This window comes from Salmo salar, chromosome ssa02 (assembly GCF_905237065.1).
Source record: "Salmo salar chromosome ssa02, Ssal_v3.1, whole genome shotgun sequence".
Taxonomy (NCBI): domain Eukaryota; kingdom Metazoa; phylum Chordata; class Actinopteri; order Salmoniformes; family Salmonidae; genus Salmo; species Salmo salar.
The window spans coordinates 3,817,262-3,842,500 of record NC_059443.1 but is presented as its reverse complement, the minus strand read 5'-3'; the positions used below and the strand labels follow the sequence as shown (position 1 = coordinate 3,842,500).

General features: G+C 48.3%; 1 protein-coding gene across 1 annotated transcript in view; it reads left to right on the top strand.

The window, feature by feature from the left end:
* LOC106597444 (threonylcarbamoyladenosine tRNA methylthiotransferase-like) overlaps positions 1-25,239 on the top strand; it is a 797,175-nt gene that overhangs the window by 185,004 nt on the left and 586,932 nt on the right. The window contains 1 exon segment of the mRNA XM_045696608.1: positions 18,711-18,807. Within this exon segment, the coding sequence (XP_045552564.1) occupies positions 18,711-18,807 (97 nt within the window).

Genomic DNA, 25,239 nt, shown 5'->3' with positions numbered 1-25,239 from the left:
AGATGGAAATGCTTCCCCAAAAAACCTTCTCTGTTAAATGTTAACTACAAGACAGCCTCTGTCTACCTGGCACAATGATATCAGGATTATTTGCATCAGTCCAGTGGCCATTTTGTTTAGCTAACTGTAATCACATGAGCACTCCAGAAACACCAGTAACCAAGCAACACCAGTAACCATGCATCACCAGTAACCAAGCAACAGAAGTGGTGCGCAGTTTAATTAAAGGGTAACTACACCCAAAATTCTTCATGTATTAGATTTTTCCCAGACCTTGAAAGTGGTCTCCTGATGTGGGCTAAGCATTGTTATGGACTTAGAATTTCCTATTTAGTTTTTTTTGTGTGTGATTTTGAGCGCAAACGCCTGAAAAAAGAAATGTATAGAAACTAAACGGGAATACATAAACCTGAAGAAACTAAACGGAATCAGGTTTTATATGGCCCTAGTGGGTGCCTATGTCTTACTCTGTGTGTGTGTGTGTGTGTGTGTGTGTGTGTGTGTGTGTGTGTGTGTGTGTAGCCACTCCACCTCACAGTGTAATGTTGTTGGATTGTTTTCATATTTCTGTTAAGTCGTTCTGACTTCTAGTGGTCGCCATGGCGATAATGTGGTGTTTGCCTGGGAATGTTAGCAGAATGCATATCCTATGTCTCTACCATGTATTACCTTCAGTGTACCTGTCGTCTATTCAGTAGACCTATTGGCCAACACTCCCACGAGGCACTGACAGGTCACAGAATATTCTCAATACAAGTAGCCTAAATCACATGATGATGTTTCATGTGAAATGAGGCTCAGCTTCAGATTTGTTGACGTGGGTATTATTCATGGTAAAATGACCTCAGTCGAGGGCTCTGTGAGGAGCTAATGTAGTGCTTTTAGTCCGCTTGTTTGGCCTCGTTAGCTAGCCTGTGTACAGTAGGAGATGTGATGTTTGGCCTCGTTAGCTAGCCTGTGTACAGTAGGAGATGTGATGTTTGGCCTCGTTAGCTAGCCTGTGTACAGTAGGAGATGTGATGTTTGGCCTCGTTAGCTAGCCTGTGTACAGTAGGAGATGTGACGTTTGGCCTCGTTAGCTAGCCTGTGTACAGTAGGAGATGTGATGTTTGGCCTCGTTAGCTAGCCTGTGTACAGTAGGAGATGTGATGTTTGGCCTCGTTAGCTAGCCTGTGTACAGTAGGAGATGTGACGTTTGGCCTCGTTAGCTAGCCTGTGTACGGTAGGAGATGTGATGTTTGGCCTCGTTAGCTAGCCTGTGTACGGTAGGAGATGTGATGTTTGGCCTCGTTAGCTAGCCTGTGTACAGTAGGAGATGTGACGTTTGGTCTCGTTAGCTAGCCTGTGTACAGTAGGAGATGTGATGTTTGGCCTCGTTAGCTAGCCTGTGTACGGTAGGAGATGTGATGTTTGGCCTCGTTAGCTAGCCTGTGTACAGTAGGAGATGTGATGTTTGGCCTCGTTAGCTAGCCTGTGTACGGTAGGAGATGTGATGTGTGGCCTCGTTCGCTAGCCTGTGTACAGTAGGAGATGTGATGTTTGGCCTCGTTAGCTAGCCTGTGTACAGTAGGAGATGTGATGTTTGGTCTCGTTAGCTAGCCTGTGTACAGTGGAGATGTGATGTTTGGCCTCGTTAGCTAGCCTGTGTACGGTAGGAGATGTGATGTTTGGCCTCGTTAGCTAGCCTGTGTACAGTAGGAGATGTGATGTTTGGCCTCGTTAGCTAGCCTGTGTACAGTAGGAGATGTGATGTTTGGCCTCGTTAGCTAGCCTGTATACAGTAGGAGATGTGATGTTTGGCCTCGTTAGCTAGCCTGTGTACAGTAGGAGATGTGATGTTTGGCCTCGTTCGCTAGCCTGTGTACAGTAGATGTGATGTTTGCCTGAATGCAGTGCGTGGCCTATGAATACATTACAATGCCACCTGTTATTGAAAGAGGGAGGGATAAAGAGAGGATGAGAGACGAGAGGATGAGGGGGAGAGAGTGAGGGACAGAAAGAGAGAGAAACAGAGGAAGTAGATGAACTTGAACACATTTCATTATAAAAGCTCTTTGATTTTATTCATACCCTTATAAAATCAATCAGTGCTCATCGTCCTTGCTGTTTTTCTGTTGTAACTGAATGTTGCATCTTTTTAATCGGGTGAATTGTATCTGTTTCGACTACTTTGGTCTAAGCAAAGCTGTCTGTATATTCTGGTGAAACATGGACTGAGGTCCATCATCCAGATCTATGTAAAAGGTGAAACATCGTCAGATCAGTTGATGGGAGTCGTCCTCCAGACCAGAGATCTGGCACTGTGACCTGGTCTTGGCCCTCCATCTCCTCTCCACAGAGGGAGGAGATGGACATGGAGAGGATAAGAACAGAAGGAGGACAAGAACAGAGGGAGGACAGAGGGAGGATAAGAACAGAGGGAGGATAAGAACAGAGGGAGCACAGAGGGAGGATAAGCACAGAAGGAGGACAAGAACAGAGGGAGGACAGAGGGAGGATAAGAACAGAGGGAGGATAAGAACAGAGGGAGGATAAGAACAGAGGGAGGATAAGCACAGAGGGAGGATAAGCACAGAGGGAGCACAGAGGGAGGATAAGAACAGAGGGAGGATAAGAACAGAGGGAGGACAAGAACAGAGGGAGGATAAGAACAGAGGGAGGATAAGCACAGAGGGAGGATAAGCACGGAGGGAGGATAAGAACAGAGGGGAGGATAAGCACGGAGGGAGGATAAGCACAGAGGGAGGATAAGAACGGAGGGAGGATAAGCACAGAGGGAGGATAAGCACGGAGGGAGGATAAGAACAGAGGGAGGATAAGAACGGAGGGAGGATAAGAACGGAGGGAGGATAAGCACAGAGGGAGGATAAGCACGGAGGGAGGATAAGCACGGAGGGAGGATAAGCACGGAGGGAGGATAAGCACGGAGGGAGGATAAGCACGGAGGGAGGATAAGAACGGAGGGAGGATAAGAACGGAGGGAGGATAAGAACGGAGGGAGGATAAGCACGGAGGGAGGATAAGAACGGAGGGAGGATAAGAACGGAGGGAGGATAAGCACAGAGGGAGGACAGGAGGGAGGATAAGCACAGAGGGAGGATAAGAACAGAGGGAGGATAAGAACAGAGGGAGGATAAGCACAGAGGGAGGATAAGAACGGAGGGAGGATAAGCACGGAGGGAGGATAAGCACGGAGGGAGGATAAGCACAGAGGGAGGATAAGCACAGAGGGAGGATAAGCACGGAGGGAGGATAAGCACGGAGGGAGGATAAGCACAGAGGGAGGATAAGAACGGAGGGAGGATAAGAACGGAGGGAGGATAAGAACGGAGGGAGGATAAGAACGGAGGGAGGATAAGAACGGAGGGGAGGATAAGCACGGAGGGAGGATAAGAACAGAGGGAGGATAAGAACAGAGGGAGGATAAGAACAGAGGGAGGATAAGAACGGAGGGAGGATAAGAACGGAGGGAGGATAAGAACGGAGGGAGGATAAGCACGGAGGGAGGATAAGAACGGAGGGAGGATAAGAACGGAGGGAGGATAAGAACGGAGGGAGGATAAGAACGGAGGGAGGATATGGACATGGAGATGATAAGAACATGGAGACATACCTACAGCCATTACAAACCCTTCTCTACTGCTACATGACCATGAAGACAACCTGCATGGATACATACCTACAGCCATTACAAACCCTTCTCTATTGCTTCATGACACTGAAGACAACCTGCATGGATACATACCTACAGCCATTACAAACCCTTCTCTACTGCTCCATGACCCTGAAGACAACCTGCATGGAGACATACCTACAGCCATTACAAACCCTTCTCTACTGCTACATGACCATGAAGACAACCTGCATGGATACATACCTACAGCCATTACAAACCCTTCTCTACTGCTACATGACCATGAAGACAACCTGCATGGATACATACCTACAGCCATTACAAACCCTTCTCTACTGCTCCATGACCCTGAAGACAACCTGCATGGATACATACCTACAGCCATTACAAACCCTTCTCTACTGCTACATGACCCTGAAGACAACCTGCATGGATACATACCTACAGCCATTACAAACCCTTCTCTACTGCTACATGACCCTGAAGACAACCTGCATGGATACATACCTACAGCCATTACAAACCCTTCTCTACTGCTACATGACCCTGAAGACAACCTGCATGGATACATACCTACAGCCATTACAAACCCTTCTCTACTGCTACATGACCCTGAAGACAACCTGCATGGCCTCCACCTCTGAAGAAGTACTTCTTGAATTGTAAAACATGTTGCTCTCAGCTTTGTTCTTTCTGGTATACTGGGATCTGTTATGTAACCTGAGGTAAATAAAAGGTGACTAGGGCCTATAATCTCCACCGCCTAATGTCCCTGTTTAACCACAAAGCCCTGAAGACTGTTCTCACTTGTTAGTAACACACTTAATGGTCCAACCAGCCTTCATCAGCAGCCCTTGACAGTTGTGATACCTTAAGTAACCTAAGGTCAGGGAAAGGTGACCTTAACCACAAAGCCCTGACCTCTCTTCCCTGAGTATACAGGTAAAGCTGTGTGTTTATAACCCTGTGTGTGTTTACACACCATACTGAACCTCCGAGATGGAGATCAGCCCTGTGTTGCACATCAACAATCAACAGATGGTATACCGGTGTTGTGTTTGTGCCAAGAGATCAGGCTGATAGTCCTGTTGCTTTGTTAATGGCAATGCTCTGCTGCGGTCGAGAGCAGAGACCAGGGTTTACAATATGGAAGGTCATGGAAGGTTTTATGTTAGGATGGCTGACTGGTTTATGGTCAGAGATGATTACATATCATCACGCAGTTCATAACGATATGTTTTAACCTGTAGAGGTAGGACTATATGAAGGTTAGAGGAGAGATGGTAGGTCTATAAGAACGTTAGAGGAGAGATGGTAGGACTATATGAAGGTTAGAGGAGAGATGGTAGGACTATATGAAGGTTAGAGGAGAGATGGTAGGACTATATGAAGGTTAGAGGAGAGATGGTAGGACTATATGAAGGTTAGAGGAGAGATGGTAGGACTATATGAAGGTTAGAGGAGAGATGGTAGGTCTATAAGAAGGTTAGAGGAGAGATGGTAGGACTATATGAAGGTTAGAGGAGAGATGGTAGGACTATATGAAGGTTAGAGGAGAGATGGTAGGACTATATGAAGGTTAGAGGAGAGATGGTAGGACTATATGAAGGTTAGAGGAGAGATGGTAGGACTATATGAAGGTTAGAGGAGAGATGGTAGGACTATATGAAGGTTAGAGGAGAGATGGTAGGACTATATGAAGGTTAGAGGAGAGATGGTAGGACTATATGAAGGTTAGAGGAGAGATGGTAGGACTATAAGAAGGTTAGAGGAGAGATGGTAGGACTATATGAAGGTTAGAGGAGAGATGGTAGGACTATATGAAGGTTAGAGGAGAGATGGTAGGACTATATGAAGGTTAGAGGAGAGATGGTAGGACTATATGAAGGTTAGAGGAGAGATGGTAGGACTATATAAAGGTTAGAGGAGAGATGGTAGGACTATATGAAGGTTAGAGGAGAGATGGTAGGACTATATGAAGGTTAGAGGAGAGATGGTAGGACTATATGAAGGTTAGAGGAGAGATGGTAGGACTATATGAAGGTTAGAGGAGAGATGGTAGGACTATATGAAGGTTAGAGGAGAGATGGTAGGACTATATGAAGGTTAGAGGAGAGATGGTAGGACTATATGAAGGTTAGAGGAGAGATGGTAGGACTATATGAAGGTTAGAGGAGAGATGGTAGGACTATATGAAGGTTAGAGGAGAGATGGTAGGACTATATGAAGGTTAGAGGAGAGATGGTAGGACTATATGAAGGTTAGAGGAGAGATGGTAGGACTATATGAAGGTTAGAGGAGAGATGGTAGGTCTATAAGAAGGTTAGAGGAGAGATGGTAGATCTATAAGAAGGTTAGAGGAGAGATGGTAGGACTATATGAAGGTTAGAGGAGAGATGGTAGGACTATGTGAAGTGTGTAGAGGAGAGATGGTAGGACTATATGAAGGTTAGAGGAGAGATGGTAGGACTATGTGAAGGTTAGAGGAGAGATGGTAGGACTATATGAAGGTTAGAGGAGAGATGGTAGGACTATATGAAGGTTAGAGGAGAGATGGTAGGACTATATGAAGGTTAGAGGAGAGATGGTAGGACTATATGAAGGTTAGAGGAGAGATGGTAGGACTATATGAAGGTTAGAGGAGAGATGGTAGGACTATATGAAGGTTAGAGGAGAGATGGTAGGACTATATGAAGGTTAGAGGAGAGATGGTAGGACTATATGAAGGTTAGAGGAGAGATGGTAGGACTATATGAAGGTTAGAGGAGAGATGGTAGGACTATATGAAGGTTAGAGGAGAGATGGTAGGACTATATGAAGGTTAGAGGAGAGATGGTAGGACTATATGAAGGTTAGAGGAGAGATGGTAGGACTATATGAAGGTTAGAGGAGAGATGGTAGGACTATATGAAGGTTAGAGGAGAGATGGTAGGACTATATGAAGGTTAGAGGAGAGATGGTAGGACTATATGAAGGTTAGAGGAGAGATGGTAGGACTATATGAAGGTTAGAGGAGAGATGGTAGGACTATATGAAGGTTAGAGGAGAGATGGTAGGACTATATGAAGGTTAGAGGAGAGATGGTAGGACTATATGAAGGTTAGAGGAGAGATGGTAGGACTATATGAAGGTTAGAGGAGAGATGGTAGGACTATATGAAGGTTAGAGGAGAGATGGTAGGACTATATGAAGGTTAGAGGAGAGATGGTAGGACTATATGAAGGTTAGAGGAGAGATGGTAGGACTATATGAAGGTTAGAGGAGAGATGGTAGGACTATATGAAGGTTAGAGGAGAGATGGTAGGACTATATGAAGGTTAGAGGAGAGATGGTAGGACTATATGAAGGTTAGAGGAGAGATGGTAGGACTATATGAAGGTTAGAGGAGAGATGGTAGGACTATATGAAGGTTAGAGGAGAGATGGTAGGACTATATGAAGGTTAGAGGAGAGATGGTAGGACTATATGAAGGTTAGAGGAGAGATGGTAGGACTATATGAAGGTGTAGAGGAGAGATGGTAGGACTATATGAAGGTTAGAGGAGAGATGGTAGGACTATATGAAGGTTAGAGGAGAGATGGTAGGACTATATGAAGGTTAGAGGAGAGATGGTAGGACTATATGAAGGTTAGAGGAGAGATGGTAGGACTATATGAAGGTTAGAGGAGAGATGGTAGGACTATATGAAGGTTAGAGGAGAGATGGTAGGACTATATGAAGGTTAGAGGAGAGATGGTAGGACTATATGAAGGTTAGAGGAGAGATGGTAGGACTATATGAAGGTTAGAGGAGAGATGGTAGGACTATATGAAGGTTAGAGGAGAGATGGTAGGACTATATGAAGGTTAGAGGAGAGATGGTAGGACTATATGAAGGTTAGAGGAGAGATGGTAGGACTGCGTGCGTGTGTGTGTGTGTGTGTGTGTGTGTGTGTGTGTGTGTGTGTGTGTGTGTGTGTGTGTGTGTGTGTGTGTCTGGTTTACTGGAGGCTTTTGAGTTGGAGTTCAGTCTGTTTATAAATCTTCCATAATGAGTCCTCCATCTCAGGGGATGTGAGGGGAAACGTTGAGGTAGACTGTCAGTTATTATTCAGTCAGATTAGGAACGGCAGTCCTCAGAACCCTCAGTCATCACACATCCATCTGATCTCCTTTTACTTAGCTGGCTACTAATGTCAACAAACCAGTTTGATTCTCTGCCCTTCCTTCCTCAGGGTGACGTGTAAATGGCCCTTCCTTCCTCAGGGTGGCGTGTAAATGGCCCTTCCTTCCTCAGGGTGACGTGTAAATGGCCCTTCCTTCCTCAGGGTGGCGTGTAAATGGCCCTTCCTTCCTCAGGGTGAGGTAAATGGCCCTTCCTTCCTCAGGGTGGCGTGTAAATGGCCCTTCCTTCCTCAGGGTGACGTGTAAATGGCCCTTGGTCTCCTGAGTGGAGAGCTGGACTGTCACTGACCTGTCTCCTGAGTGGAGAGCAGGACTGTCACTGACCTGTCTCCTGAGTGGAGAGCGGGACTGTCACTGACCTGTCTCCTGAGTGGAGAGCAGGACTGTCACTGACGTGTCTCCTGAGTGGAGAGCTGGACTGTCACTGACCTGTCTCCTGAGTGGAGAGCTGGACTGTCACTGACCTGTCTCCTGAGTGGAGAGCAGGACTGTCACTGACCTGTCTCCTGAGTGGAGAGCTGGACTGTCACTGACCTGTCTCCTGAGTGGAGAGCTGGACTGTCACTGACCTGTCTCCTGAGTGGAGAGCAGGACTGTCACTGACCTGTCTCCTGAGTGGAGAGCAGGACTGTCACTGACCTGTCTCCTGAGTCAGTCCGTGAGTCTCCTCTGAGGAGAACAGCCACTTAAAAAGATGCTCATCTCTACAAGTCCGTTGTGACACCCTGTTTTTAAAAAGGCCTCGTTGTTCAGGACCCTGCCATTACGAGCTACATCACGCCTGCATTATTCAGTAACGCTCCTGACAAACGGCGCCCTAATGCGCTCGGCGCCCGGCCGTGGTGACACAGTGAATCAGGCGCGACGTGGATGAGCTTTCGCCCAGACACCCCAGGGGAAAGCCAATCACGTCGGCTCATGCCAGGGTTGGATGGGAGGCAGGGCTCGGGCGATTGGTTCAGCTTCGCTGCACACCAGTGACCCGGGCGCCAGCAGATGTCCTCTGAGATCAGGTGGAGATCTCTTGAACCCGGTTCAGTTCTGCAGGCGGTGCCTCCTCCCCTCAAGTGTTGGGGAAATAGATAGTTACATATCACAGTCTTGTATAGATATTTGACTTCCCGAGTATCGGCTGAATAAATGGATGTTACTGTAGGTAGTGTGCTAGTCTGCTGTACCTGTACCAAAACTGGTGTCTCCCTCCCTGCTCTCCCTCCCTGCTCTCCTCCCTGCTCTACCTCCCTGCTCTGCCTCCCTGCTCTGCCTCCCTGCTCTACCTCCCCCTCCCTCCCTGCTCTCCCTCCCTACCTCCCTGCTCTGCCTCCCTGCTCTGCCTCCCTGCTCTACCTCCCTGCTCTACCTCCCTCCCTCCCTCCCTGCTCTGCCTCCCTGCTCTGCCTCCCTGCTCTCTCTCCCTGCCTCCCTGCTCTCCCTCCCTGCTCTTCCTCCCTGCTCTCCCTCCCTCTGCCCTCCCTGCTCTGCCTCCCTGCTTTACCTCCCTGCTCTACCTCCCTCCCTCCCTGCTCTCCCTCCCTGCTCTGCCTCCCTGCTCTCCCTCCCTGCTCTACCTCCCTGCTCTACCTCCTCCTCCCTGCTCTGCCTCCCTGCTCTGCCTCCCTGCTCTCTCTCCCTGCCTCCCTGCTCTGCCTCCCTGCTCTACCTCCCTGCTCTACCTCCCTGCTCTACCTCCCTCCATCCCCTGCTCTGCCTCCCTGCTCTGCCTCCCTGCTCTCTCTCCCTGCCTCCCTGCTCTCCCTCCCTGCTCTTCCTCCCTGCTCTCCCTCCCTGCTCTTCCTCCCTGCTCTCCCTCCCTCCCTGCTCTGCCTCCCTGCTCTACCTCCCTGCTCTACCTCCCTGCTCTACCTCCCTCCCTCCCTGCTCTACCTCCCTGCTCTACCTCCCTGCTCTACCTCCCTGCTCTACCTCCCTGCTCTACCTCCCTGCTCTGCCTCCCTGCTCTGCCTCCCTGCTCTCTCTCCCTGCCTACCTGCTCTCCCTCCCTGCTCTCCCTCCCTGCTCTGCCTCCCTGCTCTGCCTCCCTGCTCTCTCTCCCTGCCTCCCTGCTCTCCCTCCCTGCTCTCCCTCCCTGCTCTGCCTCCCTGCTCTGCCTCCCTGCTCTACCTCCCTGCTCTGCCTCCCTGCTCTGCCTCCCTGCTCTCTCTCCCTGCCTCCCTGCTCTCCCTCCCTGCTCTCCCTCCCTGCTCTCCCTCCCTCCCTGCTCTACCTCCCTGCTCTACCTCCCTGCTCTACCTCCCTGCTCTACCTCCCTCCCTCCCTGCTCTCCCTCCCTGCTCTGCCTCCCTGCTCTGCCTCCCTGCTCTACCTCCCTGCTCTACCTCCCTGCTCTGCCTCCCTGCTCTGCCTCCCTGCTCTCTCTCCCTGCCTCCCTGCTCTCCCTCCCTGCTCTCCCTCCCTGCTCTGCCTCCCTGCTCTCCCTCCCTGCTCTACCTCCCTGCTCTACCTCCCTGCTCTGCCTCCCTGCTCTGCCTCCCTGCTCTGCCTCCCTGCTCTCTCTCCCTGCCTCCCTGCTCTCCCTCCCTGCTCTCCCTCCCTGCTCTTCCTCCCTGCTCTCCCTCCCTGCTCTTCCTCCCTGCTCTCCCTCCCTGCTCTTCCTCCCTGCTCTCTCTCCCTGCCTCCCTGCTCTCCCTCCCTGCCTCCCTGCTCTCCCTCCCTGCCCTCCCTGCTCTTCCTCCCTGCTCTCCCTCCCTGCCTCCCTCCCTCCTCTCCCTCCCTGCTCTCCCTCCCCTGCCTCCCTGCTCTCTCTCCCTGCCTCCCTGCTCTCCCTTCCTCATTGCTCTCCCTCCCTGCTTTCCCTCCCTGCTCTCCCTCCCTGCTCTCCCTCCCTGCCTCCCTCCTCTCCCTCCCCTGTCTGTCTGGCACATCGCTCCTGATCTGTTGAGTCTGACCTGCTGACTGATTTTTAAAAACTCCCAGACATCCCATCTTTGTGACTGCCATGCCAAGCTGTGTTGATCTAGCCTGCAGTCCCTCCACCCTGAACGGACCCTGAACGGACAGGGCCAAGACACATCATGTACAGTAGAACACGTGATGATACCTGAATGTACATCCTGGAATTTTACCTCTGACTTGATTTACAAATCACGCAAAATTAGGTCGGACAAAAATGTCTCTTTGGATTTAGGTTCACTGACTGTCAGCACACTGGAACAGTATTGGACTGTATATGTACAGCAGTGTGTTTTCATACCCCATTTCCTGATCTTATGCTACTTTAAGTGCAACAGAAGCAACTTGTTTGATCACCAGACAAAAAGAAAACCTGGCACAGATCCTTCTGTGTGTAGAGATGTTTGAGTGTTGTGGTACAGGATGGAAACACATCTGATTCTACTCTGTCCCGTTTCAGTCTTCTGTGTGGAGAGATGTTTGAGTGTTGTGGTACGGGATGGAAACACATCTGATTCTACTCTGTCCCGTTTCAGTCTTCTGTATGTAGAGATGTTTGAGTGTTGTGGTACGGGATGGAAACACATCTGATTCTACTGTCCCGTTTCAGTCTTCTGTGTGGAGAGATGTTTGAGTGTTGTGGTACGGGATGGAAACACATCTGATTCTACTCTGTCCCGTTTCAGTCTTCTGTGTGGAGAGATGTTTGAGTGTTGTGGTACAGGATGGAAACACATCTGATTCTACTCTGTCCCGTTTCAGTCTTCTGTGTGGAGAGATGTTTGAGTGTTGTGGTACAGGATGGAAACACATCTGATTCTACTCTGTCCCGTTTCAGTCTTCTGTATGTAGAGATGTTTGAGTGTTGTGGTACGGGATGGAAACACATCTGATTCTACTGTCCCGTTTCAGTCTTCTGTGTGGAGAGATGTTTGAGTGTTGTGGTACAGGATGGAAACACATCTGATTCTACTCTGTCCCGTTTCAGTCTTCTGTGTGGAGAGATGTTTGAGTGTTGTGGTACAGGATGGAAACACATCTGATTCTACTCTGTCCCGTTTCAGTCTTCTGTGTGGAGAGATGTTTGAGTGTTGTGGTACAGGATGGAAACACATCTGATTCTACTGTCCCGTTTCAGTCTTCTGTGTGGAGAGATGTTTGAGTGTTGTGGTACAGGATGGAAACACATCTGATTCTACTCTGTCCCGTTTCAGTCTTCTGTGTGGAGAGATGTTTGAGTGTTGTGGTACAGGATGGAAACACATCTGATTCTACTCTGTCCCGTTTCAGTCTTCAGTGTGGAGAGATGTTTGAGTGTTGTGGTACAGGATGGAAACACATCTGATTCTACTGTCCCGTTTCAGTCTTCTGTGTGGAGAGATGTTTGAGTGTTGTGGTACAGGATGGAAACACATCTGATTCTACTCTGTCCCGTTTCAGTCTTCTGTGTGGAGAGATGTTTGAGTGTTGTGGTACAGGATGGAAACACATCTGATTCTACTCTGTCCCGTTTCAGTCTTCTGTGTGGAGAGATGTTTGAGTGTTGTGGTACAGGATGGAAACACATCTGATTCTACTCTGTCCCGTTTCAGTCTTCAGTGTGGAGAGATGTCTTGGTGCTGTTGGTACAGGATGGAAACACATCTGATTCTACCTGTCCCGTTTCAGTCTTCAGTGTGGAGATGTCTTGCTGCTGTCTCAGTACAGGATGGAAACACATCTGATTCTACTGTCCCGTTTCAGTCTTCAGTGTGGAGATGTCTTGCTGCTGTCTCAGTACAGGATGGAAACACATCTGATTCTACTGTCCCGTTTCAGTCTTCAGTGTGGAGATGTCTTGCTGCTGTCTCAGTACAGGATGGAAACACATCTGATTCTACTGTCCCGTTTCAGTCTTCAGTGTGGAGATGTCTTGCTGCTGTCTCAGTACAGGAAGCCCATTGAGTTGTGAGTTTTTGTGGACAGCAGGACCAGATGTCTTTTCTACAGCTGTCAGACAGAGCTGGCTTTCAATACTGTTTTCAAATCATTTCATATCATTTATCTGTGCTTGATTGAGCTCGCCTGGCACAGTTGACCAATAGAACAGTCCCAAAATGACATATCTTCTGGTATTAAGCATACTAAAGGAGAAATGTTCTGGTGGACTTACTGAAGGAAACTCTGAGAGGCGATTTGATAGATTTTCTAATTGTATTTGAACCCAGAGCTGGCATTTCCTCTCCCCTGTGGTACAGCCAGTCATCCAGCCAGCCAGTTAGCCAGCCAGCCAGTCATCCAGCCAGCACCTCCCTCTCCACCGCTCCTTCTGGTCCTCCTCCAGCACCTCCCTCTCCACCGCTCCTTCTGGTCCTCCTCCACCACCTCACTACCTCCTGCTCCTTCTGTCCTCTCTCTCCCCCTCCTCCACCACCTCACTACCTCCTGCTCCTTCTGCCCTCTCTCTCTCCCTCCTCCACCACCTCACTACCTCCTGCTCCTTCTGCCCTCTCTCTCTCCCTCTCCTGCAACTCCACCACCTCCCCCTCCTCCTCCACCACCTCCCTGTCCCCTTCCTCCTCATCCACCTCCTCCCTCTCCCCTGGTCCTCCTCCACCACCTCCCTGTCCCCTTCCCCCCTCCTCCACCACCTTCCTCCTCCTCCACCACCTCCCTCTCCCCTGGTCCTCCTCCCTGTCCCCTTCCTCCTCATCCACCTCTTTCTCCTAGGTATTAAGCACATTACCCAGCCAGCCAGATGGAAATGGGCCACTCAAACGCCTGACTAACACCTGACCTTTACATTTCAACATCTTAAAGGTTGAGGTTAAGTGCCCATCAACGCTCTCATAATGAAGTTGATAGTAAAGAGGATAATATGTAACCATCCTCATTGGTGACACTGTGGCTCCGTGGATAGAGTAGACAGGAAACAGCCTTACTGACCAATCACCAGAGTGGATTATAGACCTGGTTATCTAGTACAGACAGGAACAGTCCCTACTGACCAATCACCAGAGTGGATTAGAGACCTGGTTATCTAGTACAGACAGGAACAGCCCTACTGACCAATCACCAGAGTGGATTACAGACCTGGTTATCTAGTACAGACAGGAACAGTCCTACTGACCAATCACCAGAGTGGATTAGAGACCTGGTTATCTAGTACAGACAGGAACAGTCCTACTGACCAATCACCAGAGTGGATTAGAGACCTGGTTATCTAGTACAGACAGGAACAGTCCTACTGACCAATCACCAGAGTGGATTAGAGACCTGGTTATCTAGTACAGACAGGAACAGTCCTACTGACCAATCACCAGAGTGGATTATAGACCTGGTTATCTAGTACAGACAGGAACAGCCCTACTGACCAATCACCAGAGTGGATTAGAGACCTGGTTATCTAGTACAGACAGGAACAGTCCTACTGACCAATCACCAGAGTGGATTAGAGACCTGGTTATCTAGTACAGACAGGAACAGCCCTACTGACCAATCACCAGAGTGGATTAGAGACCTGGTTATCTAGTACAGACAGGAACAGTCCTACTGACCAATCACCAGAGTGGATTAGAGACCTGGTTATCTAGTACAGACAGGAACAGTCCTACTGACCAATCACCAGAGTGGATTATAGACCTGGTTATCTAGTACAGACAGGAACAGTCCTACTGACCAATCACCAGAGTGGATTATAGACCTGGTTATCTAGTACAGACAGGAACAGTCCTACTGACCAATCACCAGAGTGGATTAGAGACCTGGTTATCTAGTACAGACAGGAACAGTCCTACTGACCAATCACCAGAGTGGATTAGAGACCTGGTTATCTAGTACAGACAGGAACAGTCCTACTGACCAATCACCAGAGTGGATTAGAGACCTGGTTATCTAGTACAGACAGGAACAGTCCTACTGACCAATCACCAGAGTGGATTAGAGACCTGGTTATCTAGTACAGACAGGAACAGTCCTACTGACCAATCACCAGAGTGGATTATAGACCTGGTTATCTAGTACAGACAGGAACAGTCCTACTGACCAATCACCAGAGTGGATTAGAGACCTGGTTATCTAGTACAGACAGGAACAGTCCTACTGACCAATCACCAGAGTGGATTAGAGACCTGGTTATCTAGTACAGACAGGAACAGTCCTACTGACCAATCACCAGAGTGGATTAGAGACCTGGTTATCTAGTACAGACAGGAACAGTCCTACTGACCAATCACCAGAGTGGATTAGAGACCTGGTTATCTAGTACAGACAGGAACAGTCCTACTGACCAATCACCAGAGTGGATTATAGACCTGGTTATCTAGTACAGACAGGAACAGTCCTACTGACCAATCACCAGAGTGGATTAGAGACCTGGTTATCTAGTACAGACAGGAACAGTCCTACTGACCAATCACCAGAGTGGATTAGAGACCTGGTTATCTAGTACAGACAGGAACAGTCCTACTGACCAATCACCAGAGTGGATTAGAGACCTGGTTATCTAGTACAGACAGGAACAGTCCTACTGACCAATCACCAGAGTGGATTAGAGACCTGGTTATCTAGTACAGACAGGAACAGTCCTACTGACCAATCACCAGAGTGGATTAGAGACCTGGTTATCTAGTACAGACAGGAACAGTCCTACTGACCAATCACCAGAGTGGATTAGAGACCTGGTTATCTAGTACAGACAGGAACAGTCCTACTGACCAATCACCAGAGTGGATTAGAGACCTGGTTATCTAGTACAGACAGGAACAGTCCTACTGACCAATCACCAGAGTGGATTAGAGACCAGGAACAGTCCTACTGGTCAGTATGCACTTGTGATGCCACCTTCATTTTGTGCTTATTACTTTAACATGTCTGTGACTGATTCAGCTCTACCGTAGGATGTCTGTGACTGATTCAGCTCTACTGTAGGATGTCTGTGACTGATTCAGCTCTACCGTAGGATGTCTGTGACTGATTCAGCTCTACCGTAGGATGTCTGTGACTGATTCAGCTCTACTGTAGGATGTCTGTGACTGATTCAGCTCTACCGTAGGATGTCTGTGACTGATTCAGCTCTACCGTAGGATGTCTGTGACTGATTCAGCTCTACCGTAGGATGTCTGTGACTGATTCAGCTCTACCGTAGGATGTCTGTGACTGATTCAGCTCTACCGTAGGATGTCTGTGACTGATTCAGCTCTACCGTAGGATGTCTGTGACTGATTCAGCTCTACCGTAGGATGTCTGTGACTGATTCAGCTCTACCGTAGGATGTCTGTGACTGATTCAGCTCTACCGTAGGATGTCTGTGACTGATTCAGCTCTACCGTAGGATGTCTGTGACTGATTCAGCTCTACTGTAGGATGTCTGTGACTGATTCAGCTCTACCGTAGGATGTCTGTGACTGATTCAGCTCTACTGTAGGATGTCTGTGACTGATTCAGCTCTACTGTAGGATGTCTGTGACTGATTCAGCTCTACCGTAGGATGTCTGTGACTGATTCAGCTCTACCGTAGGATGTCTGTGACTGATTCAGCTCTACCGTAGGATGTCTGTGACTGATTCAGCTCTACCGTAGGATGTCTGTGACTGATTCAGCTCTACCGTAGGATGTCTGTGACTGATTCAGCTCTACCGTAGGATGTCTGTGACTGATTCAGCTCTACTGTAGGATGTCTGTGACTGATTCAGCTCTACTGTAGGATGTCTGTGACTGATTCAGCTCTACCGTAGGATGTCTGTGACTGATTCAGCTCTACCGTAGGATGTCTGTGACTGATTCAGCTCTACCGTAGGATGTCTGTGACTGATTCAGCTCTACTGTAGGATGTCTGTGACTGATTCAGCTCTACTGTAGGATGTCTGTGACTGATTCAGCTCTACTGTAGGATGTCTGTGACTGATTCAGCTCTACTGTAGGATGTCTGTGACTGATTCAGCTCTACTGTAGGATGTATGTGACTGATTCAGCTCTACTGTAGGATGTCTGTGACTGATTCAGCTCTACTGTAGGATGTAATTTAGGCCTATTGATGCATCTGAAAGAGTGGTTAGTTTTCTGAAGTATTTTGAGATGTTAATCAATTTGGGAACTGGTTTCAATAGAAACAGTAGTTAGATGGGCAGCTTGTTTCAGCAGGCCTCAATAGAAACAGTAGTTAGATGGGCAGCTTGTTTCAGCAGGCCTCAATAGAAACAGTAGTTAGATGGGCAGCTTGTTTCAGCAGGCCTCAATAGAAACAGTAGTTAGATGGGCAGCTTGTTTCAGCAGGCCTCAATAGAAACAGTAGTTAGATGGACAGCTTGTTTCAGCAGGCCTCAATAGAAACAGTAGTTAGATGGGCAGCTTGTTTCAGCAGGCCTCAATAGAAACAGTAGTTAGATGGGCAGCCTGTTTCAGCAGGCCTCAGTAGAAACAGTAGTTAGATGGGCAGCCTGTTTCAGCAGGCCTCAATAGAAACAGTAGTTAGATGGGCAGCTTGTTTCAGCAGGCCTCAATAGAAACAGTAGTTAGATGGGCAGCTTGTTTCACAGGCCTCAATAGAAACAGTAGTTAGATGAGCAGCTTGTTTCAGCAGGCCTCAATAGAAACAGTAGTTAGATGAGCAGCTTGTTTCAGCAGGCCTCAATAGAAACAGTAGTTAGATGGGCAGCTTGTTTCAGCAGGCCTCAATAGAAACAGTAGTTAGATGAGCAGCTTGTTTCAGCAGGCCTCAATAGAAACAGTAGTTAGATGGGCAGCTTGTTTCAGCAGGCCTCAATAGAAACAGTAGTTAGATGGGCAGCTTGTTTCACAGGCCTCAATAGAAACAGTAGTTAGATGAGCAGCTTGTTTCAGCAGGCCTCAATAGAAACAGTAGTTAGATGGGCAGCTTGTTTCAGCAGGCCTCAATAGAAACAGTAGTTAGATGGGCAGCCTGTTTCAGCAGGCCTCAATAGAAACAGTAGTTAGATGGGCAGCTTGTTTCAGCAGGCCTCAATAGAAACAGTAGTTAGATGGGCAGCTTGTTTCAGCAGGCCTCAATAGAAACAGTAGTTAGATGGGCAGCTTGTTTCAGCAGGCCTCAATAGAAACAGTAGTTAGATGGGCAGCCTGTTTCAGCAGGCCTCAATAGAAACAGTAGTTAGATGGGGTTCTGGTTGCCTGCGGTGGATTTTATTTGTCCCCTCAAGTTTTTAATAATGTTTATGACATAAAATACTAAAAACACCAGCAAATCATCTCCAAGGGATTTTAATTTAGGAAATCTGTTCCAAAGTATTCCCATGGATAATAGAGATGTGATTATGTACAAGGTTTGAAATCATTATATCTGTTTGGGCTTCTTGCGGTTAATTTGCAGTCTTACAAATTATCTGTAATTATGTTCTGGTCCCCTGACTAACTGCACAAGAAAAACAAGCCCGTGGCTGAATCTAGTTGATGATCCCCTGTTCTAGACAGAAAAAGTCAAGGAAATGATTTCTTCAACACCTTCAGAACAGAAGGACCATAGACAGTGTGTTTTGTATTTCAGCAGGTGTCAATAATGTTGTGATGTTGGAGAATGGTCTGCTATTGAATGACAGACAGGCTGTAGATGTTAGATATGTCCCAAATGGCACCCTATTCCTTACATAGTGCCCTCTAGAGCCACACAGTGGTGTGGTCATAATACCCATAATACCTAGCGGTCAAACAATAGTTTTTCCACTATTTCATTTTTTCATTGATAAAAGTCACCTTGTCCTAGAGAGATTTACGTGGTTATCAAAACGTCACGCCAGGGTAAGCCTTCACGAAACACAGCCCTTATTTTAAGTGTTTCTAAAATCCCCTACGGGGAGAATTTATGGTGGAAAAACGATTGGAACCATTTCCATGTTTGACCGCTAGGTTTTATGGGTATTATGACTCATACTGTGGTACTCTATGGGCCCTGGTCAAAAGTAGTACGTGCTAAAGAAAACAGCCCAAAAAAAGTGACTTTCCTTAGCCATCGTTGGTCCTCCCTGTATTAACCCCCGTCGTGTCTCTGTCAGGAAGGCCCAGGAGCAGGATAAGAAGGTGGTGGTGGCTGGATGTGTTCCCCAGGCCCAGCCCAGGATGGACTACCTTAAAGGACTCAGCATCATCGGGGTAAGTCTCCTCCATCTCTCCCTTGTGGTATGTATGTGTGGTGGAGGGGGTTTAGACAACATGGCAGTTACACAAAGTTCTGTCCTACACATTAGACTGTAGACCACAGTTGGACTCAATTCTAGTCCATTCAGGAATTGAGTTACATCCCTATTAGGAAATTGATTCATTTCCAATTAAACTGACTGGAGTTGAAACGGAATGGATACCAATTCTGCTCGAGACGGCTGACTGAAAGACCTCTGAGGCCGGTTGTTGTTGTTGTTGCTCTGAGGCCGGTTGTTGTTGCTGCTCTGAGGCCGGTTGTTGTTGTTGTTGTTGATCTGAGGCCGGTTGTTGTTGTTGCTGCTCTGAGGCCGGTTGTTGTTGCTGCTCTGAGGCCGGTTGTTGTTGCTGCTCTGAGGCCGGTTGTTGTTGCTGCTCTGAGGCCGGTTGTTGTTGCTGCTCTGAGGCCGGTTGTTGTTGCTGCTCTGAGGCCGGTTGTTGTTGCTGCTCTTAGGCCGGTTGTTGTTGTTGCTGCTCTGAGGCCGGTTGTTGTTGTTGCTGCTCTGAGGCCGGTTGTTGTTGCTGCTCTGAGGCCGGTTGTTGTTGTTGCTGCTCTGAGGCCGGTTGTTGTTGTTGCTCTGAGGCCGGTTGTTGTTGTTGCTCTGAGACCGGTTGTTGTTGTTGTTGTTGCTCTGAGGCCGGTTGTTGTTGTTGCTCTGAGGCCGGTTGTTGTTGTTGCTGCTCTGAGGCCGGTTGTTGTTGTTGCTGCTCTGAGGCCGGTTGTTGTTGTTGCTCTGAGGCCGGTTGTTGTTGTTGCTCTGAGGCCGGTTGTTGTTGCTGCTCTGAGGCCGGTTGTTGTTGTTGCTGCTCTGAGGCCGGTTGTTGTTGTTGCTGCTCTGAGGCCGGTTGTTGTTGTTGTTGCTCTGAGGCCGGTTGTTGTTGTTGCTGCTCTGAGGCCGGTTGTTGTTGCTCTGAGGCCGGTTGTTGTTGTTGCTCTGAGGCCGGTTGTTGTTGCTGCTCTGAGGCCGGTTGTTGTTGCTGCTCTGAGGCCGGTTGTTGTTGTTGCTCTGAGGCCGGTTGTTGTTGCTGCTCTGAGGCCGGTTGTTGTTGTTGTTGCTCTGAGGCCGGTTGTTGTTGTTGCTCTGAGGCCGGTTGTTGTTGTTGCTCTGAGGCCGGTTGTTGTTGTTGCTCTGAGGCCGGTTGTTGTTGTTGTTGTTGCTCTGAGGCCGGTTGTTGTTGTTGCTGCTCTGAGGCCGGTTGTTGTTGCTGCTCTGAGGCCGGTTGTTGTTGTTGCTGCTCTGAGGCCGGTTGTTGTTGTTGTTGCTCTGAGGCCGGTTGTTGTTGCTGCTCTGAGGCCGGTTGTTGTTGTTGCTGCTCTGAGGCCGGTTGTTGTTGTTGATCTGAGGCCGGTTGTTGTTGTTGCTGCTCTGAGGCCGGTTGTTGTTGTTGTTGCTCTGAGGCCGGTTGTTGTTGCTGCTCTGAGGCCGGTTGTTGTTGTTGCTCTGAGGCCGGTTGTTGTTGTTGTTGCTCTGAGGCCGGTTGTTGTTGTTGTTGCTCTGAGGCCGGTTGTTGTTGTTGTTGTTGCTCTGAGGCCGGTTGTTGTTGTTGTTGTTGCTCTGAGGCCGGTTGTTGTTGTTGTTGTTGCTCTGAGGCCGGTGTTGTTGTTGTTGTTGCTCTGAGGCCGGTTGTTGTTGTTGCTCTGAGGCCGGTTGTTGTTGTTGCTGCTCTGAGGCCGGTTGTTGTTGTTGTTGTTGCTCTGAGGCCGGTTGTTGTTGTTGTTGTTGCTCTGAGGCCGGTTGTTGTTGTTGCTGCTCTGAGGCCGGTTGTTGTTGTTGCTGCTCTGAGGCCGGTTGTTGTTGTTGCTGCTCTGAGGCCGGTTGTTGTTGTTGCTGCTCTGAGGCCGGTTGTTGTTGTTGTTGCTGCTCTGAGGCCGGTTGTTGTTGTTGCTGCTCTGAGGCCGGTTGTTGTTGTTGCTGCTCTGAGGCCGGTTGTCGTTGTTGCTGCTCTGAGGCCGGTTGTTGTTGTTGTTGCTCTGAGGCCGGTTGTTGTTGTTGTTGCTCTGAGGCCGGTTGTTGTTGTTGTTGCTCTGAGGCCGGTTGTTGTTGTTGTTGCTCTGAGGCCGGTTGTTGTTGTTGTTGTTGCTCTGAGGCCGGTTGTTGAATGTTCTTTAATCTACTGCGTCTACTCCAGTATTTACTCTGCCAACCGTGTTTTCTACTATGAGGGATTTCTAAACATGACCTAACAAGGTCTAATATTTGAGGAAGTGAGTCCGTGTGTGAGGTGTGCCTTCTGTGTTCCAGAAGAGTCTTTCTCATATTGATATTGGTTGGACTACAGTCAGTCAGGCACGCCGGCAAACAACAAGGTCTGTTGACTAATAATAAGGGGCTGAGATGGGACAGGTGCTGGATGGCAGTTAACTAGACCACGCCTTCTTTCAGTTACACCAGTCATCTTATGTAAATGTTCCAGGGTGTTTTTGCATATTCTACAACTCCACCAAACGACGGTGACATTCCTGTGGTTCTGGAACTGCCAAGGATAACTAAAGGGTGCTTCCCAAATCACACCCTATTCCCTATACAGTGCATGACTTTAGTCCAGGACCCATAGGGGCTCTGGTTAAAAGTAGTGCCCTATATAGGGAGTAGAGTGCCATTTAGGGGACACACTAAAGCTCCATGGAAAATAGAATAATCAATCTGTAAAGCAATCTGCAATCTACACACATTGAAAGTCCTACTGCAATGAATTTACCAGCTGTTTTCTTCTAAGCCTGGGGGTTGACATGACTGGGATTGTATATTGAATTGAAATGCATTATTCATGATATAGTGGGTTTAACATAACATGGGACATTGATGTTTATTAAGGGGACATACAACCAGGCACAATATTGAATATAGAAATGACCTTGTGATAATATCCATGTATTGATTTTATATGAAAGAGTCGTCCAGGTGTACTCCATGTTATGTACTTTATATAAAAGTTGATGATTCTGAGAATCCAGAGAGTAACCCTTCTTTAAAATAGACGCTTGATGAAAAACGTAACGTTGCTCTTTTGAAAGGCTGGATGATGTTTTAAATAGTTGTATTGTTGGCGTTGGTCTCTGGGGGAAAATGTAATGTGATTTCAATGTTTGTTTTCGATTCTATTGTTTATCTGATGCAATTTCACTTAAGCTCTTGATACAATGACAAAACAAGGCTGACATGTCTTATATTTACCCATAACACCCCTCCCTGAGTGGATTCAGTTCAGTCAGTCATTTCCCCTAAACGTATTATACAACTGCAGTTAACAAGCATGAGATCCTCAGATAGACACGCCTGGCTGTTTCCTGCCTCTACTTCACTGCCTTGACTTTCCCTACTGCAGAACTACAAACTGTTCCACTAGATAGGCCGATGCTAAGATCTGCTTCTCCCTGCCGCTGCCTAGGCCCCATAATGCAACACCAGGAACAATTGTACTTAGACTTCTATCCCATGAAGGCATTTGATCCCCATCGGTATCGACCGGCCCTCTCTCAACCCTTGGTCATGACATCACCTCAGAAAACCACCAGGAGTTGGACTCTCCCTAAAGTTCTTCCCTCTTAGTCTTTCTACCAGCCAACAGCAGAAATAGATCCTAGTGCCTAGTCCCTCCCTCCCTCCCTCCCTCCCTCCCTCCCTCCCTCCCTCCCTCCCTCCCTCCCTCCCTCCCTCCCTCCCTCCCTCCCTCCCTCCCTCCCTCTTTCGGTTTATCCACCCAGGTGTGCTTTACTACTGAGAGAAATGAAAGATAAATGTCATATCAGCAGCGCTAGCGATCACTGAGCGACGGGGCAGCGAGAGAGGAGAGCAGCCTCTTCTAAAGAACCTCTGGCTCAGCGGGCCTCCTCTCTCTCCTCTCTCCTCTCTCTCCTCTCTCTCTTCTCTGACTCTTCGCTTTCTCTGCTTTTAAATGAAGATGAAAGAGGTCTGCAGACTTAAGTACAGTCTTCCTGAATGACTATTGATCATAGCGAACGGCGGGGCGGCAAGGCGGCAGGGGAGGCAAGGCGGCAGGGGATGAGAGACGTAGTGAGCGGGGTTAGTGTTATGGGGGGATGAGAGGAGTTAGCCTTAGTGCTAGCTGTTCATCTTTATGGGGGATGAGAGACAGTGAGAGGGGTTAGCCTTAGTGCTAGCTGTTCATCTTTATGGGGGATGAGAGACAGTGAGAGGGGTTAGCCTTAGTGCTAGCTGTTCATCTTTCTGGGGGATGAGAGACAGTGAGAGGGGTTAGCCTTAGCGCTCGCTGTTCATCTTTATGGGGGGTGAGAGGAGTTAGCCTTAGTGCTAGCTGTTCATCTTTATGGGGGATGAGAGACAGTGAGAGGGGTTAGCCTTAGCGCTCGCTGTTCATCTTTATGGGGGATGAGAGACAGTGAGAGGGGTTAGCCTTAGTGCTAGCTGTTCATCTTTATGGGGGGTGAGAGGAGTTAGCCTTAGTGCTAGCTGTTCATCTTTATGGGGGGTGAGAGGGGTTAGCCTTAGTGCTAGCTGTTCATCTTTATGGGGGGATGAGAGACAGTGAGAGGGGTTAGCCTTAGTGCTAGCTGTTCATCTTTATGGGGGATGAGAGACAGTGAGAGGAGTTAGCCTTAGTGCTAGCTGTTCATCTTTATGGGGGAGAGAGACAGTGAGAGGAGTTAGCCTTAGCGCTAGCTGTTTCTGGGGTATGAGAGGTATTGGGGTTAGCGCTACCTGTTAGTTTCTCATCTCCTAGCTCAGCATGTCGGCCACAGGAGCACCGGAGGGTCCAAATGACAGCTGCCCCCTGCTGGCGCTGAGCTGTGTCCTCTACTCTGCTCTCTGTAGTCCTCACACGTATGGATGGCCTGCCCACGCGGACACACCTCACACAGTCACAGGCAGAGACAATTGGCCCTGACCCCAGCTTGTTAGCTGGCTTATAGTGGTGAGAGAGTAGGTGGTTTGGAGGACGGGGACGGGGCTGCTTTCTAGATCTAAGGTGACTGTATCCATCGATCCCTCCCTCAACTCCCCGGTCCCTAAACGGCCCCTGGTCCCTAAACGGCCTCCCGGGTCCCTAAACGGCCTCCCGGGTCCCTAAACGGCCTCCCGGGTCCCTAAACGGCGCCCTGGTCCCTAAACGGCCTCCCGGGTCCCTAAACGGCCTCCCGGGTCCCTAAGCGGCCTCCCGGGTCCCTAAACGGCCTCCCGGGTCCCTAAACGGCCTCCCGGGTCCCTAAACGGCCTCCCTGGTCCCTAAACGGCCTCCCGGGTCCCTAAACAGCCTTCTCATGAAATGAACAATATTGTTGTTATCGTCTGTATTTATGTACTTCATCTACAATCTATATTTACATTATTACATTGTCCGGTACATTATTACATTGGTCAGTACATTATTACATTGGTCACTACATTATTACATTGGTCAGTGCATTATTACATTGGTCAGTACATTATTACATTGGTCACTACATTATTACGTTGGTCAGTACATTATTACATTGGTCACTACATTATTACATTGTCCGGTACATTATTACATTGGTCAGTACATTATTACGTTGGTCAGTACATTATTACATTGGTCAGTGCATTATTATATTGGTCAGTGCATTATTATATTGGTCAGTGCATTATTACATTGGTCAGTGCATTATTACATTGGTCAGTGCATTATTATATTGGTCAGTGCATTATTATATTGGTCAGTGCATTATTATATTGTCCGGTGCATTATTACATTGTTCAGTACATTATTACATTATCCGGTACATTATTACATTGGTCAGTACATTATTACATTGGTCACTACATTATTAAGTTGGTCAGTACATTATTACATTGGTCACTACATTATTACATTGGTCAGTACATTATTACATTGTCCGGTACATTTGAATGGAGTCAGATCTGCACAATGGTAAAGCAGTCAGATGTCACATGGTCTTAAAGTATGTTTTGCTTATTGTTTCCACTCAGCTCCACTGAGAGTAATGCTGTGGTCTCTGTGTCGCTGAGAGTAATGCTGTGGTCTCTGTCACTGAGAGTAATGCTGTGGTCTCTGTCACTGAGAGTAATGCTGTGGTCTCTGTCACTGAGAGTAATGCTGTGGTCTCTGTGTCGCTGAGAGTAATGCTGTGGTCTCTGTCACTGAGAGTAATGCTGTGGTCTCTGTGTCACTGAGAGTAATGCTGTGGTCTCTGTCACTGAGAGTAATGCTGTGGTCTCTGTGTCACTGAGAGTAATGCTGTGGTCTCTGTGTCGCTGAGAGTAATGCTGTGGTCTCTGTCACTGAGAGTAATGCTGTGGTCTCTGTCACTGAGAGTAATGCTGTGGTCTCGTGTCACTGAGAGTAATGCTGTGGTCTCTGTGTCGCTGAGAGTAATGCTGTGGTCTCTGTGTCAGGGCTGAGAGTAATGCAGTGCAGAAGGTT